The 19,506-nt window shown below is 35.1% G+C and overlaps 1 protein-coding gene across 1 annotated transcript; it reads left to right on the forward strand.

The window, feature by feature from the left end:
- Positions 1-1,361: 1,361 nt before the first annotated feature.
- Positions 1,362-15,591, forward strand: LOC144962742 (protein YIPF4-like). The gene is made up of 6 exons (XM_078895962.1): positions 1,362-1,580; positions 8,744-8,918; positions 11,393-11,564; positions 12,670-12,747; positions 13,933-14,046; positions 14,428-15,591. Exons 1-6 carry the CDS (start codon positions 1,421-1,423, stop codon positions 14,563-14,565), a joined length of 837 nt encoding a protein of 278 aa, XP_078752088.1. The 5' UTR covers positions 1,362-1,420; the 3' UTR covers positions 14,566-15,591.
- The last annotated feature ends 3,915 nt before the right edge of the window (positions 15,592-19,506 follow it).

Raw genomic sequence — 19,506 nt, forward strand, 5'->3', positions numbered from 1 at the left:
ACCCCCCCCCCCCCCCCCCTTTCCACACACACATATACATCCTTGTCTCAAATTTAACGTCCTCTCCAAGAATGTTCTCGGGACTATTTCAGTCGACACTCTGGAGCGCGAGGTCCACGGAACACAGTGTCAATGAATAATGTTTAGGGTAACGCTAGTGCAGAAAAACTTATCCTATTTCATTGGTGATGGAGTCTTTTGATGAGACGTTGAAATGTGCAACCCGCCAATAAGTCTTTCGTGTTTCTTTGAAGTCGGTTTGCTCAGATGACAAAGCTGCTTCCACTTCTAGGATCGAATCGTGTACCTGTTGGGCATCGGTTACTATGAAAATATTACTTCTTCGAAGCCATATAAGACCCATACAACCGGAGTTTATCTCGGATAAACGGGTAACGGCAATTCCTTGCTGGCCTTTGGTCAGGACGCTAATCTAACTTATCTAAATTACTTTACGTCAGATCTATCAGATCCAGCTATCTAACCATTGGTGGGTGGACAGGATGGTCGAAAACATTCTCGACTTCACCTAGGATCAATCCCGGTCCGTTTGCGTGTGTTCTATCAACTAAACTATCACAATTCCTTAAGGCCGGAACCATTTTGTGTTGGTTGGATATTTCATGGAATCCCTATTTCCACTACAAAAATGGAACCGTAGCATGGGTTGTACCAACGATGGTAGAAGGGTCCTCTATCTATCATTATTGGTTTCCTACTATCACTATCAGGGCCCATTGTCTCAACGGATAGACGAATCCAAGCGTTTGTTGGTCTCAATCCGAAAATTGTTGTATACCTTCTTATTAAATGTTGCACATATCGACCTAATGATGATGCTGGTGATGACGATTATGATGATGATGATGATGATGATGATGATGATGATGATGATGATGATGATGAAGGCGGGGATGGTCTTAGTGTTGGTGAAGATGATGATATAATATTTGGGGATAAAAAAGGAAGAGAAAAGTCACCAAAATCTTCAGATCTAAATCGAAATAATAATAATAATAATAATAATAATAATAATAATGATAATGATAATGATAATGATAATGATAATGATAATGATAATGATAATGATAATAATAATATAATAATAATAATAATAATAATAATAATAATAATAATAAAATAATAATAATAATAATAATAATAATAATAATAATAATAATAATAATATAATAATAATAATAATATAATAATTAATAATAATAAAAATTATAATAATGATAATGATAATGATAATGATAATAATAATGATAATAATGATAATGATAATGATAATAATAATAATATGACGCTTAAAAATTATTGAACCGGCTAACGGGAACATAAAAAGTACGAAACTATCCGCAGTTCCAACTTTCCTTGTCAACTGCCAAGTGTCAACATCAACACAACCGAACCGACAATGGCGAGCTACAGTTACAATAATAATCCCAACCCACAAGAGGCGTATTCAATAAACATGAATACGCCCTCTGACGTATCAAATAATCAGTATAGTACACCGCAGACTCAATCAGGTTACATGCCATCACAAGAGGATCTAGCGTTTATGCCAAGTGCTGGTAAGATATTTACACTACACTCCAGTCCAGCAGGATTTCCTCAGCCTCAACTGACTCAACTCAACTCTTTATTTTAGCATGCTGTTATTCAGAGTCGACTCTGAATAACTGTCTACGGTTATTCAGAGTCGGACTCTGAATAACTGTAGACAGTTGACTCTGAATAACTGTCTACAGTTAATCAGAGTCGGGGAGTCGACTCTGAATAACTGTAGACTAGACAGTTATGAGTGATGAACTTCCAGTTACCAACCACACGGTTTTCTTTTCTTCTCTCCCACCTCTGTTTAACCCTACGGGAAAAAATCGTTTTACTTTTTGGTATTTTCTTGTCTCTTCTGTCATGGCAGTTTTTTTTAGCATCGCTGATTTGCATTGCGGCCGCAAAATTTGCATTTTTTTGCAAATGTTCGAGATTTTGCCAAAAAAAAAAAGAAAAATATTTTTAAAAATATAATGGGGACCAGTGATGATAATCTTCCGCGGATTTCTGGGATTTTAAGATTTGTTCATAAATGTTCCGTTTTTATTGTCATGTCAAACATTTTCTGCTGATTGGTAGTTCAGTAGTTCAGGGAAAAGAACCCAATAATATGCCTTCTAGATAATTTTTTGACACTAGGCAGTTTAGTGAGCAGCAGCAGTGGCAGTCAAATTTTGACCCAACTCGCCCATAGGAAAGTTGTGACTGGAAATTGCCGTTCGCGTTTTGGGGGGTTCAACTAAAGATGCATAACTTCGTTATAAAGAGGAATATTGCAGATATTTTGGTATCATTATTTTCGTCTTTCAATTTCCTTTTAAATGGTGCCAATTAAGGAAAAATCCATCAATAATTCCAGAAGTTATATGAAGTTAAAATTTGGCAATTTTCAAATGCATTTATTTTTTTATTTACCGCGTGTGTTTTTAAAATTTAAACGCTTGTTTTTAGAATAACATCTAAACTTTATTCATGCCAAATTTCAGGTCTCTATATCGATGCGCAGACCCCTTTTAACTCTGCGCCGAAATGCCTTGTTTACATTATCTTCTCATCATGGCTGCCGGGCGATATCGATATTCATATCGATATTTTAAATTTAGTTATGTATTATGTTAAATTTAGTCCATAATATTTTCAGTACTATTATTTACTATGTTTTTATTTTGAAATACATACTTTCCAACTTTATTTATAGGCATTTTATAGTTTTTGTATTAAAAGTTCGTATATTTCTTCTCTTTGTGAAATCCGATATTAATAATATCGATATTTTAAAAATACCAATTGCTTTAATTTAATTTTATTTTACTTTGCCATCAAGTCATCAAGTTTCTTTCCCATATGTTTAGATATGTTTGTTATCATTTGTATCCATATTCTAAAGGCCTTAGCCTTAATAATTATTATGGTAAGAAGTTCTATTAGTTTTGACACCCCATACATTGAGAGAGAAAGGGGGGGGGGATAAAATTATATTAATTGTCAGTTCAAATGATGTAATAGCAATAAACCCAAAGTGGTTCAGCATAATTTTTTAAAGTATTAAAAGCAGAACTTTCCTTCTAATTATAATAGGGAATCTGTTTCAATTTATTTGAACTTTTTCAATCTACCATTTTATTTATATGCAATTAAATTGCCATAGGTAAAAATAAACTCATTATGTCATTACACAACATGTTTATATCTTTTAATTTAAATACTCTCAAACCCTTTTTTATTCTCTATGTATTAATTAAAAGAGGGTAATTATTTGCAATTGTTTCAGTGAGATATTGGGGATAAATCCAAAAGTGATAGAGCAAATTGTTTCTTACGTCTAGCCGAGTTTTTGATTATGTAACATTTGCGTCATATTATGTAATGTGTTAATTTGAACTGTTTATCTTCCTCTTTATTAATGTAAATGCATTGTCCTCGATAAGACGAAGATTTTGGTATACAATATATGATAAGAACTCCATATTGACTGTTTTAACCATTTTTTATTAACATCACGCGGTTTCGGTCACAACTTTGCAATGGTAATTTTGGGGTAAAAACGGTCTGAAATTTCAGACTTTGAACTGCCATAACTACATTTCTAATCTAGATAGAAACAAAATTCAAACTGTTTTGTAATCTGTGTTGCCAGCTCTTTCATATGACATTGGTTTCAAGTGTGTGAGGTACATTTAGAATTTCTATTAACCCATAGAGGCCCGCTTCCCCTGGAGTCGCCCACGACTGTTGAGGCCCGCATCGCCCGTCATCGCCCGCGGCCCCCGAGAAAAAACGGATCATGTTTACTTTGTTATTGCAACGAATCACTTAGTTTTATTCTAAACCGGAAACATCGTAAACGTAATGCGATCGTTCTATTTCCGTTTCCTTTTTACCGCACGTTTATATCGTTGATAGCAAGTGAGTAATCGAATTCAGAAAAATGGCATTCCCGTACCTCACGAGTTTGTTGCGCGGCGCTAGAAATGATGTTTTGGAGAGTGGTGTAGACGATGAAGAGGATTTTGGAAATGAAAGCGATATCGAACTAGAAAGAGAAGATGTAAACGATGGTGGGGGTGGACAAGACGAGGCGTTAGCACCCGATCAAGGTGATTCGGACACTGAATCGGAGTCCGAGATTGACGAAAATGACGGGAATGGGGGTGCGGGGAACGAGTTTTTTTTTTAATATTTTTTTTCCCAATTTATTGAAATCAAAACATGTCATATTATATATCATTCGAAAGCAAATTTATCTGGCTATAAAAAGGAATTAAAATTATAATTTTATGTCATTTGGTTCTCGTTTAATAATTTTTTAACTTTGTGTTGGTATTTTTTTGTTAAGAGTTATGCCCCTTACACTGGGCCTCAGGGGAATTTTTTTTAGTAAACACCGGGCCTCTATGGGTTAAACTCCCTATTGACACCTCTGCTCAGTTGCATGAATTTTGGTGACACTCCTTTTTTTATGATGTTAGTCTAGACACACTGGCGCCAAATGTCAAAAGTAGCACAAGACACATGGTGACCATGAATGAGAAGATGATCGAAAGGGAAGGGGATGGAGCAAATGGGTGTAAATATTTGTGTACTTTTTAGCTGTAGCATGATAGTGATAGATAGTACAACATCAGCAAAAAATCTCGGCATCACCTTAGAGAGTGATCTGTCTATGAACAAACATGTTAACTCAAGTGACGCGGCCTTGCATTCCGGAAGTTACACTGGACAGTGCCTAGTTGCTACAGCTGATCAGTTGAAACAATGGCAGCTCGCCTAGCAGTTTTTCAATATTTACACCCATCCCAGAAAATATACTTTTTTGAGCTAATAGCAATAATTTATGGTACAACCTTTACATTTTCTTAAAGGGAAATAAAATATTTATTGAGAGAGAGCAAACTTAGTAAGAATTTATGAAACCTGTAGCAGTCATCTTTCTATTACGAATAGTTGAGTGGTGGAATGAGAGGGAGCAAGGCTTTACACCTTATTGCTACACACATTAGCCTAGTTTTCGTCTAACACACGCATATACACACAAAGAGCCCACGTACAGATGCACACATGTAATAAAGGAATTTTCTACAAACACACACACGTTGTTAACATTATTTCTTTGTGTCCTTTATTTGAGATGTAACAGATGACCAGAGCATGCAAAACAGCGTGGTAGGGGCATGGGGATGGGCAAGGGGGGGGGGGGGGCTCTTTGTTGGCTTCGTTTATGACTTGAAAGGCCACTAACTTGCCTTCAACAAGTTGAAGGACATAGCTAAACTATTGACCAATCAGAATCAATTAAATTTTTACTGCATTTCTAAATATAGAAAGGTTAACAACTCCATTCATAAACGGGGTTGATTTTGTCCTCAATAATGGACTGGCGCGCCCGGCATCAAAGCCAACTCGTCCTCAATACTGGACCGTCGCCCCACTGACTCAGTTATGCTCGTCCTCAATATTGGACCTGCTAGACTTAACAATGTGAGAACAAGTGCTATCTGCATTCTAAGAAATATCAGAACAATCAGACCATTTATTAATAGGGAAACTTGCAACAAATTGGTAACATCTTTGATATTCCCGAAAATGGATTACTGCATTGCACTGTTTGTTGGTCTCACAAAGGACAAAATAAACAAACTCCAGAAAATACAGAACATGGCAGCCCGCGTTGTACTGCAGAAAGACAGGAAAACTGCAGCTCCCGAATTACTACAGCAGCTGCATTGGCTGCCTGTGGACCAGCGGATCAAATATAAATCTTCAACTATCGTTTTCAAATGCCTGGAGGGCTCATCACCAGCATATCTCTCAAACCTCGTTGAACGGTATAACCCACAGCGATCGCTTCGATCAACAAACGACCTCAAATTGAAAACACCCCGCTGTCGAGTGAAGGCTGGTGAACACGCCTTTCAGCATTCTGGTCCAAGGTTGTGGAATTTACTACCACTAGAGATACGTTCTTCTTCAAGCGTCGATTGAAGACATTCTTATTCCAACAGGCTTTCTTTTGATTATGTGTATAATTAGCGTTGTTCGTGTACTGTGTTAGGGTTTAATGATTAAGTTAATCTATGCTATGCACCCAGAGCCCTCCTGATGAAGGGATGTTTGGCGCACTATAAATCTATACCATTATTATTTATTACTATTACATTAATTTGGCGATTTTATAAGTTTTATAAGCATGTCTTTTTTATTTTTTTCTTCCTTTTTAATTTTTGTTTTGTTTTTGTTTTTGTTTGATTGTTCTGAATTTGTTAATAGAATTTAATACAACTTGTGTCTAATTATAAAACAATTTAAATAATAATAAAAAATCAATTCATTAATTCTCTCTCTCTTTCTCTCTCTCTCTCTCTCTCTCTCTCTCTCTCTCTCTCTCTCTCTCTCTCTCTCTCTCTCTCTCTCTTTCTCTCTCTCTCATTTGGTAATTGAGAGATAATAAGTTAGGCTGATCGATTTAAGAAATGATTGTTTATAGGCTAATTTAAATTTGTTTTGTTGATGGAATATGTTTTGCAATTGATTCAAGATTCTTATTTATAAGCGACTGAAGTTGAAAAATCGCCAAGATTTAAAAATTTGGCACTAAAATTGCCAAAGTCACAAAGCAACTGTAGTAAACTGGTATCAAATTGAAAGAAACTCATCTCGCGAAAACTCAACTCGATAGGCTACTCGGCTCTAAATATCTGTACACATGGTTATCCAGGGTCGACTCTGAATAACCATCTACAGTTATCCAAAGTCGACTCTGAATAACTTTATTAAAACGTCAACTTAAACACAGCCTGGCCTAGCTAGGGAGGGGTTGAGAAGAGCAAGAAGGTGCCACTACTTTATTCTCATCCAGGATGAAAATAGTCACTCCCTATTATTAAGAAAGTTATGCGTGTTTTATGGCCACCTCTATTCACAGAAATACTGCGATTAGTGATTTGCAGTAATAATGATTTCTTCTATTCGCAGTACTGGTGGTTGCTATAGTTTTGATAACGATATGGTAGCTGTGGTGGTGGTAGCGATGTTGACGAGGAGGAGAATGATGGTGTAAAGATGGTAGTGGTTGCTGTAGTTTTGATAACAATGTGGTTGCTGTAGTTTTGATAACAATGTGGTTGCTGTGGTAGTGGTAGTAATGATGATGATGTGATAGTTGTGGTTGTAGTAGTGGCAGTGGTAGCGATGATGACGAGGAGGATGATGATGTAAAGGTGGTGGTGGTTGCTACAGTTTTGATAACGATGTGGAGGTTGCTGTGGTAGTAGTAGTAGTAATGATGATGCGGTGGTGGTTGTAGTAGTGGAGGTAGTTTATTGATGATAACTTCTATTATTTACAGGAGTACTGAGATATGAGTATGAGTCATGAGCAACGGCGAGAGTGTGTGTGTGTGCGAGAGAGAGAGAGAGAGAGAGAGAGAGAGATTCCTGGAACTTTATAAAATATTTTTAACTAACTGTAAATAATACGATAAATGGGGACAAATACTTAGTTTGAATATTCACCACATTATCTGGCCTTCAGCAAGCCACCTCTTGGGCCTCTCCCAAGCTGTGTCACTACAATCATTTATCATTAGCAAATCACAGCGTGTGGCATTGAAATTAGAATGAACGGCTAAATGATAAGAATAAGCAGAGAGGTGTCGATTATGTGAAACAGCAAAATGGAATGTGTGAGTGGCTGTGTGTGTGTCTGCATTATGTATACACAGACCTGCAGTGTAGATAGATACACATGATATACACACAGAAGGTAACTGTCAATGTCACAGTAAATCGTCAGTGGTTGGTTGAAATCACTGGATGCATTTAAAATAACCCTTTAATATTTTTATGTTGGCCTAGTGAAATTAGATCGAAGAAACCGTGTTTGAGGTAAAAATTTGTTTGAAAAAGGAATGAAATGATGACAAGGAATAATACTGAAAAAAGTTTGGACATACAAATATATGTTTGAGGAAACCATACTTGAGTGTATGTCTCCAAGCCCCGAGCTGAAGTTCAAAATATATTTACAAAGAATAAAGTAAAGCCATCTTGATCAAGTAATATCTGGCACTTTTGCAGTGCAGAACCATGATGATGTTGTAAAAGGGAAATAAGTTTGCCATCAATGAATTGATTTAAGATTACCTACCCAATAGTTCTTTATAAGCCCAATCTGGTTTAACATCATGTTTAACCAGTGCCGAACTTCAACTTCTGCAATCTTTTCTCCATGTCCATTCTCCAGTTTGCAGTTTGCCTCCTCTTCTGTTAGGCAGGTTCAGGCTCAGGAGCCACCTGACAATGAACCTATCGCTGCTTAGTCATCTTCTATGTGACTGAACATGTGTATGTTAGTATGCAGTGTGCATATGTGTGGTGTGTTGAAGGGGGCAGGGTGGATTTGGATCTCTGGTTGCTGGAGATAGGGACAGTAACAGCCTTAACATATACAATTTATTTTTATTTTAGTAAATGAAGATTAAATATATTTAAATTCAACATATTCATTTCTATTGGCTGCTTGGCTAAATTACAGTCACAGTTAAATCATCTGAATTATGAAACTCAACTTGTCAGTAAAAACCAGAACACAGCGTGACATATGGAGATAGTTATACATTAGTATAATATATAGAATTAGATAATGCTGCAACTCATTGTCATACTTTCTTTCCAACACAAAGGTCACACTTCTGTAGAAGGCTCAATGGCTTCTGGTCAAACAATTTCTGCCACAGATTCAGCTGCCTATGGAGTACGAAAGAGAGGATTTGCGTCTTCAATGCTAGAATCCAGGGGGTTTGGATGGCTTTTGGAGGAAGAAGAAGATGGGGAAGAGGAAGACCAGAGACCTCTCCTGTAAGAATGTATTATATGTATCAATAGAGAAAAGTATGCACAAATGGAGATTCTTAGGTTTATCCAATGCTACTGTTTATACAATTAGCCAGGGTGACTGAAGACAAATCATCAGTTGTACATTTATTAATTTAATCGTGTATCAGACAGTTTGGGCACTCTAATAAGATGGATGATAAAAGAACAGCTAAGTTAATATTTTTATGTAAACAACAAAGTAAACTGCCCATATGCAACCTGGGAAGTTGTTGATTAAGTTGATTTTCTGCGTTTTGAAGATGAAAAATTGTATTAACAAGAGATTGTGTACACATTGAGATAATTGGAATACCAATCAAACTAGAATTTTATTTGTATTCCATTTAGCTTTATTGTCATAAACAAATAGTAGTGCACCACACACTTTTTCTGTTACAATCATATTTTGTGAACAAAAATATTCTTAAATCAAAAGTTTTTCTCAAATTTTCCCACATGAGCTACATTTTAAAATTTGTTAACATTTTTCTGTGTTCTGAAAAAAAAAATGCTTTAAGCGTTCTATATGTAAATGTCTTTTAACTTATTTAACTTAAATTAAATGTGATTTTAAACCCATTCAGATATAGACTATTAATTATTATTATTACTGAAAAACTGTTGAAACGTTTAAATACCTTGGTGTAATTATAGATAACAGTCTAAGATTTGAATCGCACACCAACAATGTCATAAAAATGTAACCAGCGCTTGTATATACTCAGAAAATTAAGGTCTTTCAATGTGAACAGAAAGACCATGATACAAATCTACAAGTCATTAATATTGAGTATCGTTTCGTTTGGCATCACAACGTGGTATGGAAGCTGTGGAACAAAAGAAAAATCCAAACTACATAGAACCCTCAGAGAGCTTCAAAAATAATTAACACAGACCTTAGAAGCCTTGACACAACTTATATTAATGCAGTTGAGAAGAAATCTTTTAACATTATCAACGAAAGAGGCATCCGCTGAACGAAAAATTCCAACTTCTGCGCTCCGGAAGACGGTATCTAGAAGCAAAATGTCGGACAAATCGACATAAGACAACCTTCATTCCAACCGCCATAAATTAATTAACAAATCTTCTGTGGAAAAATGAGACAACCAATGAAAATAACGAGAAGCAGTGTCGTGAATCATCATCATCGACATTGCCGCCGTCGTTATCATCATCATCATCATCATCATCATCATCATCATCATCATCATCATCTCATCATTATCGTAGTCATCATCATCATCATCATCATCATCATCATCATCATCATCATCATATCATCATCATCATCATCATCACAATCATTGCCATCTTCTTCTTAATATAAGACACTATATTTATAATATGGTTATCTGCTGTCCCAGCAAATATATCGTATCGTTCTATCTGTCTGTGTGTGTGTGTCTGTGTGTATGTATATATGTATGTATGTATGTATGTATGTATGTATGTATGTATGTATGTATGTATGTATGTATGTATGTATGTATGTATGTATGAATGTAGGCATGCATATACGATGATATGCTGGTTTGTATGTATGTCTGCATGTATGTATGTATGTATGTATGTATATGTGTTTGTATGTACGCTCATTTCTTTTGTATACACGTGTAGAAACAATGTGCAAGCGTGTATGGCTGTGTCTGTATTTGTAAATGTGTTGATGTTCATACCATGAACCAAACTGAGCATTGTTTACCTCACATGAATTGCCTTTAATTTGGACAATAAAGATTATTATTAATTATTATTATTACTGCAAATAAATGTGCATACTACAAATGGAAATTGTAATTTTTGTTTTCAGCTTCTATCTCAAGCCACATAATATGCTATCTCATTTTTTAAGTTAAAATATGGAATGCTACCTCAAGTTCATATTGTGCTCTAAAGGAACTTGTTTTAATTAAGAGAGACCCTAGCCTAAAGCTCTCTTCATTATTCAGTTTTATTTATCTGCATGTGAGGGTTTATTGCCTCTCTCATTTTTTACCTTGCAAACATGAGACAGAATTAAGTAGCATTATAACATTGAATTTTGTCGCAGATTATACTTTGTATTTATTTATTTTTCTTTTGATTTTGGGTCAAAACTACAATAGGGTTTAAAAAAAAAAAGTAGCATCATATTTGTGCTTTTCAGAATCCTTAATTTTAACAGAATTTTAATTGTTTATTAATCGAGTGCACGTGTATCTATTTTCAAAACTTTACATGTAATAATCAAATTTTTAGGGTATGCAGGAAAAAAGTCTTTAATGATGAAATATTTGAATGTTTTCCTCTTTCTTCTTCTTCTTCTTCTTCTTCTTCTTCTTCTTCTTCTTCTTCTTCTTCTTCTTCTTCTTCTTCTTCTTCTTCTTCTTCTTCTTCTTCTTCTTCTTCTTCTTCTTCTTCTTCTTCTTATTGTTTGTTATTCAATAATTAATTAATACATTTATTTGAAACAGGGAGGAGTTGGATATTGATCTCAAAGATATTTACTACAAACTGAGATGTGTTTTGTTCCCCTTACCCCAACTTGGATTCAACAGACACATTGTGAGAGAAAGTCCAGACTTTTGGGGACCCCTCATTGTCATTCTGTTATATGCAGTTATATCCCTTTATGGACAGTTTCGAGTGAGTTCAAACTTATTCTGTGACTTATAATGTCATTTACTCAAAATTGACATGTTTGATTAAAAGTTTTATAAAGTCAACGTTGATGCTTAAGAAAATGAATGATTGTATAAACTGATATCCTATCTAAAGGGTAGTTAATAATTATCAGTGTTTGTTTAATGTTACAAAACCCAGGATAAATTCTGACTCCACGAGCCCTGCGGCTCTAAAGGACTACTTAATTTTGATTTCATATAGGTTATAGATGGCATATGTTAATTGCTCCACTCAATCTAAGTATCAGTGGATGATCTCAATGAAAACTTATCACTGTCATAGATCCTATCGTTCTGTATTCACTTATGCATTGTAACTATTTCTTTTGATTTTCTTATACAGCAGTCTTTAGCTAGGATATTGGGCCACCAGGGACATATTAAACAGGATCTAAAGTGGATTGGGAATGAGAATTCTGTGCAGGGTAGGGGGTGGGGATGGGGATGGAAGGAGTTGGCTGTCAAATTCATTTGAAATAGAAATAAGTCCGATCCCGATCCATTGATGTAAATTGGTTTTTTTAAAGTTTTTTTTTTACATTTCTCTTAACAACTTTATATATAGTCAAAGTGGGACTATTTGTCCTTTCAAAGACTGCAGATGATGTTACAATCTAATTGTAGATAGATTGAATGATCAATCTATTTTCTCATTTAAGCCATAGTTACATCTCTCGATGACATAGTTGGCCTGTAAAAAAGGATAGGTCACTTTTGTTTATCACGTTTGTCAATGTGGGCTCAACATAAATACCCACAGCTATGCCTCACTGTTTTGCAATCTATAAATCATGATATTGTGATTGCAACTAAATTCTTTTTATTTCACCAAGTATTTAGACCCCTTCACAATAGCCCAGTAGATTGCTTGCATCCTTTTTTCAAGTTGAGAAACCAAGAGTAATAATCATTTTTGACAGGTGATGGTATGAATGCTGATGTGGCCTAATTTGTAGAAAGCACTTAGAAGATAGTGAAAAAAACAAATCAAACCCAAACAAGCAGATAAAATAAACTCATTGTATATGTCATGCATAAACTCAAATTCTATCCTGTTTTGTGTACAGGTAGTGTCATGGATCCTGACTATTTGGCTGTTTGGGTCCCTGGTAATATTTTTGCTGGCACGAGTCTTAGGAGGAGAAGTAAGTAATTATAATTTTTTGCTGTTCTCAATTGTTTGATTATATTATAGTTTCTTCTAGTACAGTTTATTAGTTGGGAAAGATAAATACTCATGCGTCACTCACAGAAGTCTTCTCACATACAACCACCCAATTGCCCATCCACCCCAACCACAACATTCAAAGACACAATAAACACAAACTCATCTCTCTCTCTCTCTCTCTCTCTCTCTCTCTCTCTCTCTCTCTCTCTCTCTCTCTCTCTCTCTCACGCACACACACACATACTACACACACACACACACACACACACACACACACACACACACACATTATAAACATGCGCATTTAAAAAGAAATGGGGATAATAATTCTTCTCGTAAGATTATGGTATTATTTTCTTCTCATTAAAACTTGTTGATCTGGGTGAGGTTCCAGTTCCTGACCTCCCATAATGGGCAGGGGGGCACTTATCGTGTCTTCTATCCCCCTATATCTGTTTTCCAACTTGCTTTCTGTCTTTGTCTTGGGATGAGATTACTTGGTTTTGTCCTGGCCCTGGAAGGATATCTTAGCTGGGAGGGAAACAGTCAAATGTATAGTTAGAGTTTTGGGAGATGATATTTGTTGTCTTGTAATTCATCTCTCTGTTATACACTGTATTGTTTTGTTGACTTATTATCTATGATGTGTAAACATTTGAGTGTATTTCTCTTAGTGAGGACCCGTGCTTCTACATCTATTCCCTATTTGAACCAATTCCCCTTTTCTTGTATGTACTTTAATTGCAATTCTAGAACTTTTTACTATCCTATATTCTTCCTATTTACTGGCGCTGATATGACCTAAATGTTTTGCAAGCGCCGTAAAACAACGAAAACAAAGATATTAATGAGTTGTTTGTTTTTTTAATATTTTTTTCTTCTTCTTCTTCTTCTTCTTCTTCTTCTTCTTCTTCTTCTTCTTCTTCTTCTTCTTCTTCTTCTTCTTCTTCTTCTTTTTCATCTTCTTCTTCCTCTTCTTCATCATCATCAGATCATTGGTCTTGAAATGACCCCTAATGACCCATTGTTTCGTTTTGTCTTGCTATTGTTATAGATTTGCTTTCATGGGGCCTTTTGCATGTCATCGAATCAGATTCATTTTCAGGTTTTTGAAATTTATCATTTGTTTCATTTCAATTATGTTGTCATTTCTCTTCTCCAGGTGTCATACTCACAGTGTCTTGGAGTCATCGGGTACTCTGTTCTGCCATTATTCATCATAGCCCTGGTTCTGCCCATGGTAAAGGGCTTTCACTACATTAGTATGACATTCAAGGTAATTGACAATGATTTACCTTTCTCTACTGCCCTATATTGCCTCTTCTGCGTCACTGTCATATTTTTAATTAAGCATTCTCTTTTCTTGGAATTTCTTGACTTATGAAATGATCACTTTTTTTGACATATTTGCTAGTGACTGGACATCACGACTGCTATCCGGAGAGTTGAGTTTGATATTTTACTGTTTATTTATTTATTTATTTTGTTTTCTTTAGGCCATTCTAGAGGGTCACTAAACACCAGGACAAATTCAGACTCCCTGGGCTATACCATAACAAATTTTGATTACCTTTCCTCATTTACTGATGACATCAAACTACTAACACAACAAACGTTATTGCTTAAAGTTTATTTATTTACCATCCATTTTCTCCAGTTGTTGGGAGTGTTATGGGCATCATACAGTGCTGGATCCTTGTTATGTGTTCAAGAATTACAACACAAGAAACCGTTGTTGCTCTACCCCGTGTTTCTGCTTTACATTTATTTCTTATCCTTGTATACGGGGGCTTAGCCCTGTATCAGACATTGGATATTGTCTGAGAGTTGTACACATTTTTTCTTTTGTCAATATGGATGCCAAAATTAAATGTTGACATATCATATTTACATATCTTGTAAGATTTGTGTGGATGGTGGATGTATTGCAATTGCTTTTATCATGATGCATGCTTGATCTTCCTATGTGCATATTTTTTTGGTATCAGTTTGTCTAGTTCTAAATTTGCAAGCACCAGATGAGGTTTCATAATCCTTTCTAGCACAAACTCAAGTGTGATGCTGGCTTCCATCTCAAATCATGGATTTACCATATCTGAAGTCATACTTGTTTGAGCCAAAAGTAAATAGTATGAAATATAGATGTCACTTGCATGCTGCCTTTCGATTATAGAACCTAGTTTATATGAAATATGATCAAATTCAGAAATGGCAAAAACAGACTTGCGGTTTAGAACAATTTCATGAGAAAATGGTCCTTTCACAGTGATTTAAGAACTTTATAAATAACAAGAAACAATGCATTTTATATGTATTTAGAAGTTAAGTGAATTTAAGAGGTTAATTTAAGCTATTATTTTGTCTGGTGGCAATTTGGAATACCCCACTTTAATATTTCAAAGGGATCAAAATCTTCTCACTTTCCAAAACCAATTAAAATGCTATTTTTATTCAGAATTGAACTTCATTAACTTTAAACAGTTGACAAAGAGGAAAATGGAAATGTACAAATGATTATAATTGTGGCGCAATTAAATGTGGTATTTATATTGATACCCAAGTTATTTAGATTGATGCGTAATATTGTGGGCACAAATAAAGTAAAATTTCAGAATTCCAAAAATGCAGGAATTATTTTGTGTTCAAATGACAGAAATGGTTAGAGGTAAATGTCTACGATTAAAGTTTTCTTGTATATTTTCATTGTTACATGAGTGTATGTATGGTATGTATTAGGTATGTGTGTATGCGTATGTGATATAAGTGCAATTTTGTATATATATTTTCAGCATTAAATGTAAATAAATGGATATGATAGATATCTTATTGTCATCATTACTTTGTCTTATAGCTAACAATATTATGTGTTAGTAGTAATAAACAAAAATGAATATAACAGCTTCTAAAAAGAACAAAATACCAAACACGGAACGTTTCGGGCTCAAAACTCTTCTTCAGCCAACAACAAAAAACAAAGACATAAATACATTACTAAATTCCAGTGCTTTGTGCTTATATTGTGTCTCGGGTGTTTGTTTTTAAGGGTTTTATGGCACTTGCGACACATTTAGGTCATTTCAGCACCATAAAAAGGAAGAAAATGGGAAAGTCAGAAAAGTTATAGATTTGAAATTAAAAGCACATGAGAAAAAGTAAGACAAAGGGGAAGGATTCAAATAGGGAACAGATGTAGATTCCAAGAGCACACTATCAGTGTACTCGGCTTGACATCACCTAAAAATGTCATCCAAACACAAGCACAGGCCCCCACTAAGAGGAACACAATAAAATGTTTACAAGCCATTATATTTGCGGCTATGTGGACTTGTGGTTTGACACTGGGTTCAAGCCTCGCTCTGCACATAGTTGAGTCCTTGGAAAAGGCTCTTTACTCACATTCTCTCACTATACTAGAGGTGTAAAATGAGTACCAGGCTGTTAACAGCGTCATTGTGTCCAAAATAAAAATCTCGCCTAACAGGCGTCATGTCTCTTCCTACAAGTTAAGTGTTTCTGTTGGCCTGGGACCCCTTGTAAAGTGCTTTGAGCCTTCAAGTGAATATTGTGCTATATAAAAACTTCTTTTTTTGTTCCTTATATATTTAAAACAAACAAAAAATGTGACAGGACCTAACAGAGACATGATTTACAAGGGACAAAATATCATTTCCCAAAATTATAACTATACATTTGACTGTTTACCTCCCAGTCAAGGAACCCGGTTAGGACAAAACTAAGTAATTGCATTCCAAGACAAAGACAGTCGGAAAACAGCGTGATCTCCTGCCCACCATGAGAGGGCAGTGAGCTCACCCAGGTGTCTCAGTCTCAGGTCAATCCTGCCATGAAGTGTAATGGGGCCGGAAACATCGTCGTTCAGCATTGGTCTGGAAGTACGTTGTTGTGATTGACTAATGACCTGCCCAGTGGGTATCAATTCTGTCCGATTAAAGATACTGAAATGAGGGTAAGCTCCAGCGCTATGATGCATGGCTTTTATAGTGTATACCAAACAAATGAATAAATTAATTGAAAAGAAGAAACTAGACTATCAAAGCAACTAGATAAATTGGAACCCAAAAACGTATCATAGTGATGATGTTGGTATTATTTTAATGAATGAAATCACTTTGGTGGATGTGCAGTTTGTACATTTGAATGATTAAAATTAATAAAATTTATTACAAGTACGAGGATGAGGTTGATAAAGATGCTGCTGATAATGAATGATATGATGGTGATAATAATAATAATAATAATAATAATAATAATAATAATAATAATAATAATAATAATAATAATAATAACAATGATGATAATAATAATAATAATAATAATAATGATTATTATGATCATACTAACAACGATCATGCCGATAAAAATGATGATGTTAATAATAATATGATATTATTATTCTTAGTTTTGTTTTTTTGTTTTGCTTTGTTATTATTGTAAATAATAATAATAATATTTTCACCATCATGGCTGCCATAACCCTTATTTTTATTTTTATTATTATCATAATTATCATCATCGTCATCATTTTTATTATTATCATTATTAATATCATCATTATCATCATTATCATTATTATTAAGATCCTACCTGTAAAAGCTGCTCAATCAGATCTGGGAACCATTATAACAACACGTTACGATATTTTCATATCAAATTCAATAAAACCGAGTCTTTTATGTCGTATGCTTAGCTCCTAATGGATAATCCCCTTCCATAAAAAATTAACAAATCAAAACGAACTTAAGGAGGAATGAAACTATCCCGTCTTTTTGAAGTCTTGTGTTCACCTGCGCTAACAAAGGCTTATGAAAGAGCAAAGCAATTGGCATTGATTGAAATTGAACAGAGTACAATAGTAGTCTCTACTGAAAAATCCAACCCAAACTTAGAATCTGATCATTCCAGATCCCAATGGAATGCCATTTATATCCCACAGCATCATCCTGGTGTTGTGTCGGGGTTGACTTGTACTAGTTATTTGCAGGTCTGATAATCCAGATTATTGTTGTAGACTCATTGTTGTAATGGTGAGAATCTCGAACAAACTCAAAAAATAGTGACCATTACAACAATGCTAAATTAAACCTATAATTGCGTTCGGTTAACAGGCCTGCAAACATGTCGTGGGGGGGGGGGGGGGGGGGGGGGGGGGGTAGATAATCGGAAGTTATTAATTTTTTTCTTTTTTCTTTTTTCTTTTAAAGAAATTTTTGGCTATAAATTCAGTATTCAGCGTATAACTAACCCCCCAACATATTACCATTTTGAGACGGTGGGTCACATTTGTAGTGGAAGTGGGACTATAATACTTGAAAAATCATTATGGTTCTAAATGTTGAGATAAAATAGGCTTTTTTGAGTCTGGTATGAGAACAAAGGAATAGGCTTCTACTTCTAATAGATTAAATGACATCAAAGCTGAGCGTTTCGGGCAATACTAAAATCAAAATACATGTAGTTGTAAGTATCAAATTAAGAAATTAAGGAGCAGGCACCGGTGTAAGATGATATGAGAAAGGTGCCAGGCAAAGCGAGAAAGAAAAATACAAGAAAAAAAAAAAAACCATCCCGAAAAATCAGTCTACCTCGACTGGGAATCGAACCTCAGACCTTCTGATTACCGGTCAGACGTGCTACCATTACATGTAGTTGTAAGTATGAACAACGTGTATGGCGAAAAGGAAAAGGATTAAGCATATGTGGCAAGAATGAGAGAGAGAGAGAGAAGGGGGGGGGGGGGGGTTATTAAAATGAATTCTGTTCTCGTCTAATATGGTACTACAGTGTATTGGTATTTGTTTTCTGGAAAAAAAAAAAGTTGACTTGTAAATTAAAACCTATCCATTTTACCGATGCAGATTCCGTATTTGTATTCTGTCTTCGTTGGAGAAGATTAAAAGAATATTTAATTTTTTAAAACCCAAAATACAAAACAAAACAGGGCTATTCCAGATTAGTCAAGTCTACTAAAACTTTCGTCTGTCATTATGTTAAACACCGAACTGACTGAGGGATGCGAGGTAAAAATTTAAAAGGTGTAATATGATATTACGGTACTTGACAAAGCAGATAGAATCATTGTTCCTTTTAGGGTGGAATTTCTTTTATCTGCTTGTCTGACACTGACATTCAATCACTCATAGCTTTTCGGATTTTCTGTCTTGCAGCTACCATCGCCTGCTCCCCAATTTTTCGCAACAGATACCAGCATGATTTAACTTCAGATTCTTTTTATTACAGAAGATCTTTACGTATTTCTCTCTGTCTCTCACTGTGCGATTTTAGTGTCACAACAATTTAGTCTCATGTTGTTAAGCTAAGACCTTCAAAATTGAGGCAAATGTGTTGATTTGTTTATCAAAATAGATTCGATAAACAGACTAATCAATTTTTTAAACGTGATTGATATCCCGTATAGTATAAAAGCCATATTGATCATAGTTTTGCAATGCACTCGAGTCGGACCAGCCCTTTTTTTTTCAATCGGGCGAAAAAAGTCACAAGAACGGGACTACACTGCGTACTCTGAAAACAAAAACAAAACAAAAAACACCAAACCCCTCCCCCAAGAAACAAAAACAAATAGAACACGATTTTTAAAAAAAATTGCCAGAAAACGTGTCCTTCAAATAACGATCGATTACAATGACCCACACCTTGTCAAAAATAATTAAACCTGGAACTTCATTGAAATCCAGGCTTGAGATGGGGGTAATTT

Source organism: Berghia stephanieae, chromosome 1 (genome assembly GCF_034508935.2).
Source record: "Berghia stephanieae isolate SIO BIC M18660-M18661 chromosome 1, UCSD_Bste_1.3, whole genome shotgun sequence".
Taxonomy (NCBI): Eukaryota; Metazoa; Mollusca; class Gastropoda; order Nudibranchia; family Aeolidiidae; genus Berghia; species Berghia stephanieae.

Excerpts from the sequence above, each read along its gene's own strand:
- LOC144962742 (XM_078895962.1), top strand. The coding sequence starts at position 1,421 with ATGGCGAGCTACAGTTACAATAATAATCCCAACCCACAAGAGGCGTAT. Across the intron at positions 11,565-12,669 it reads CCCTTTATGGACAGTTTCGA|GTAGTGTCATGGATCCTGAC; the intron begins GTGAGTTCAAAC and ends TTTTGTGTACAG. Across the intron at positions 12,748-13,932 it reads CACGAGTCTTAGGAGGAGAA|GTGTCATACTCACAGTGTCT; the intron begins GTAAGTAATTAT and ends TCTCTTCTCCAG.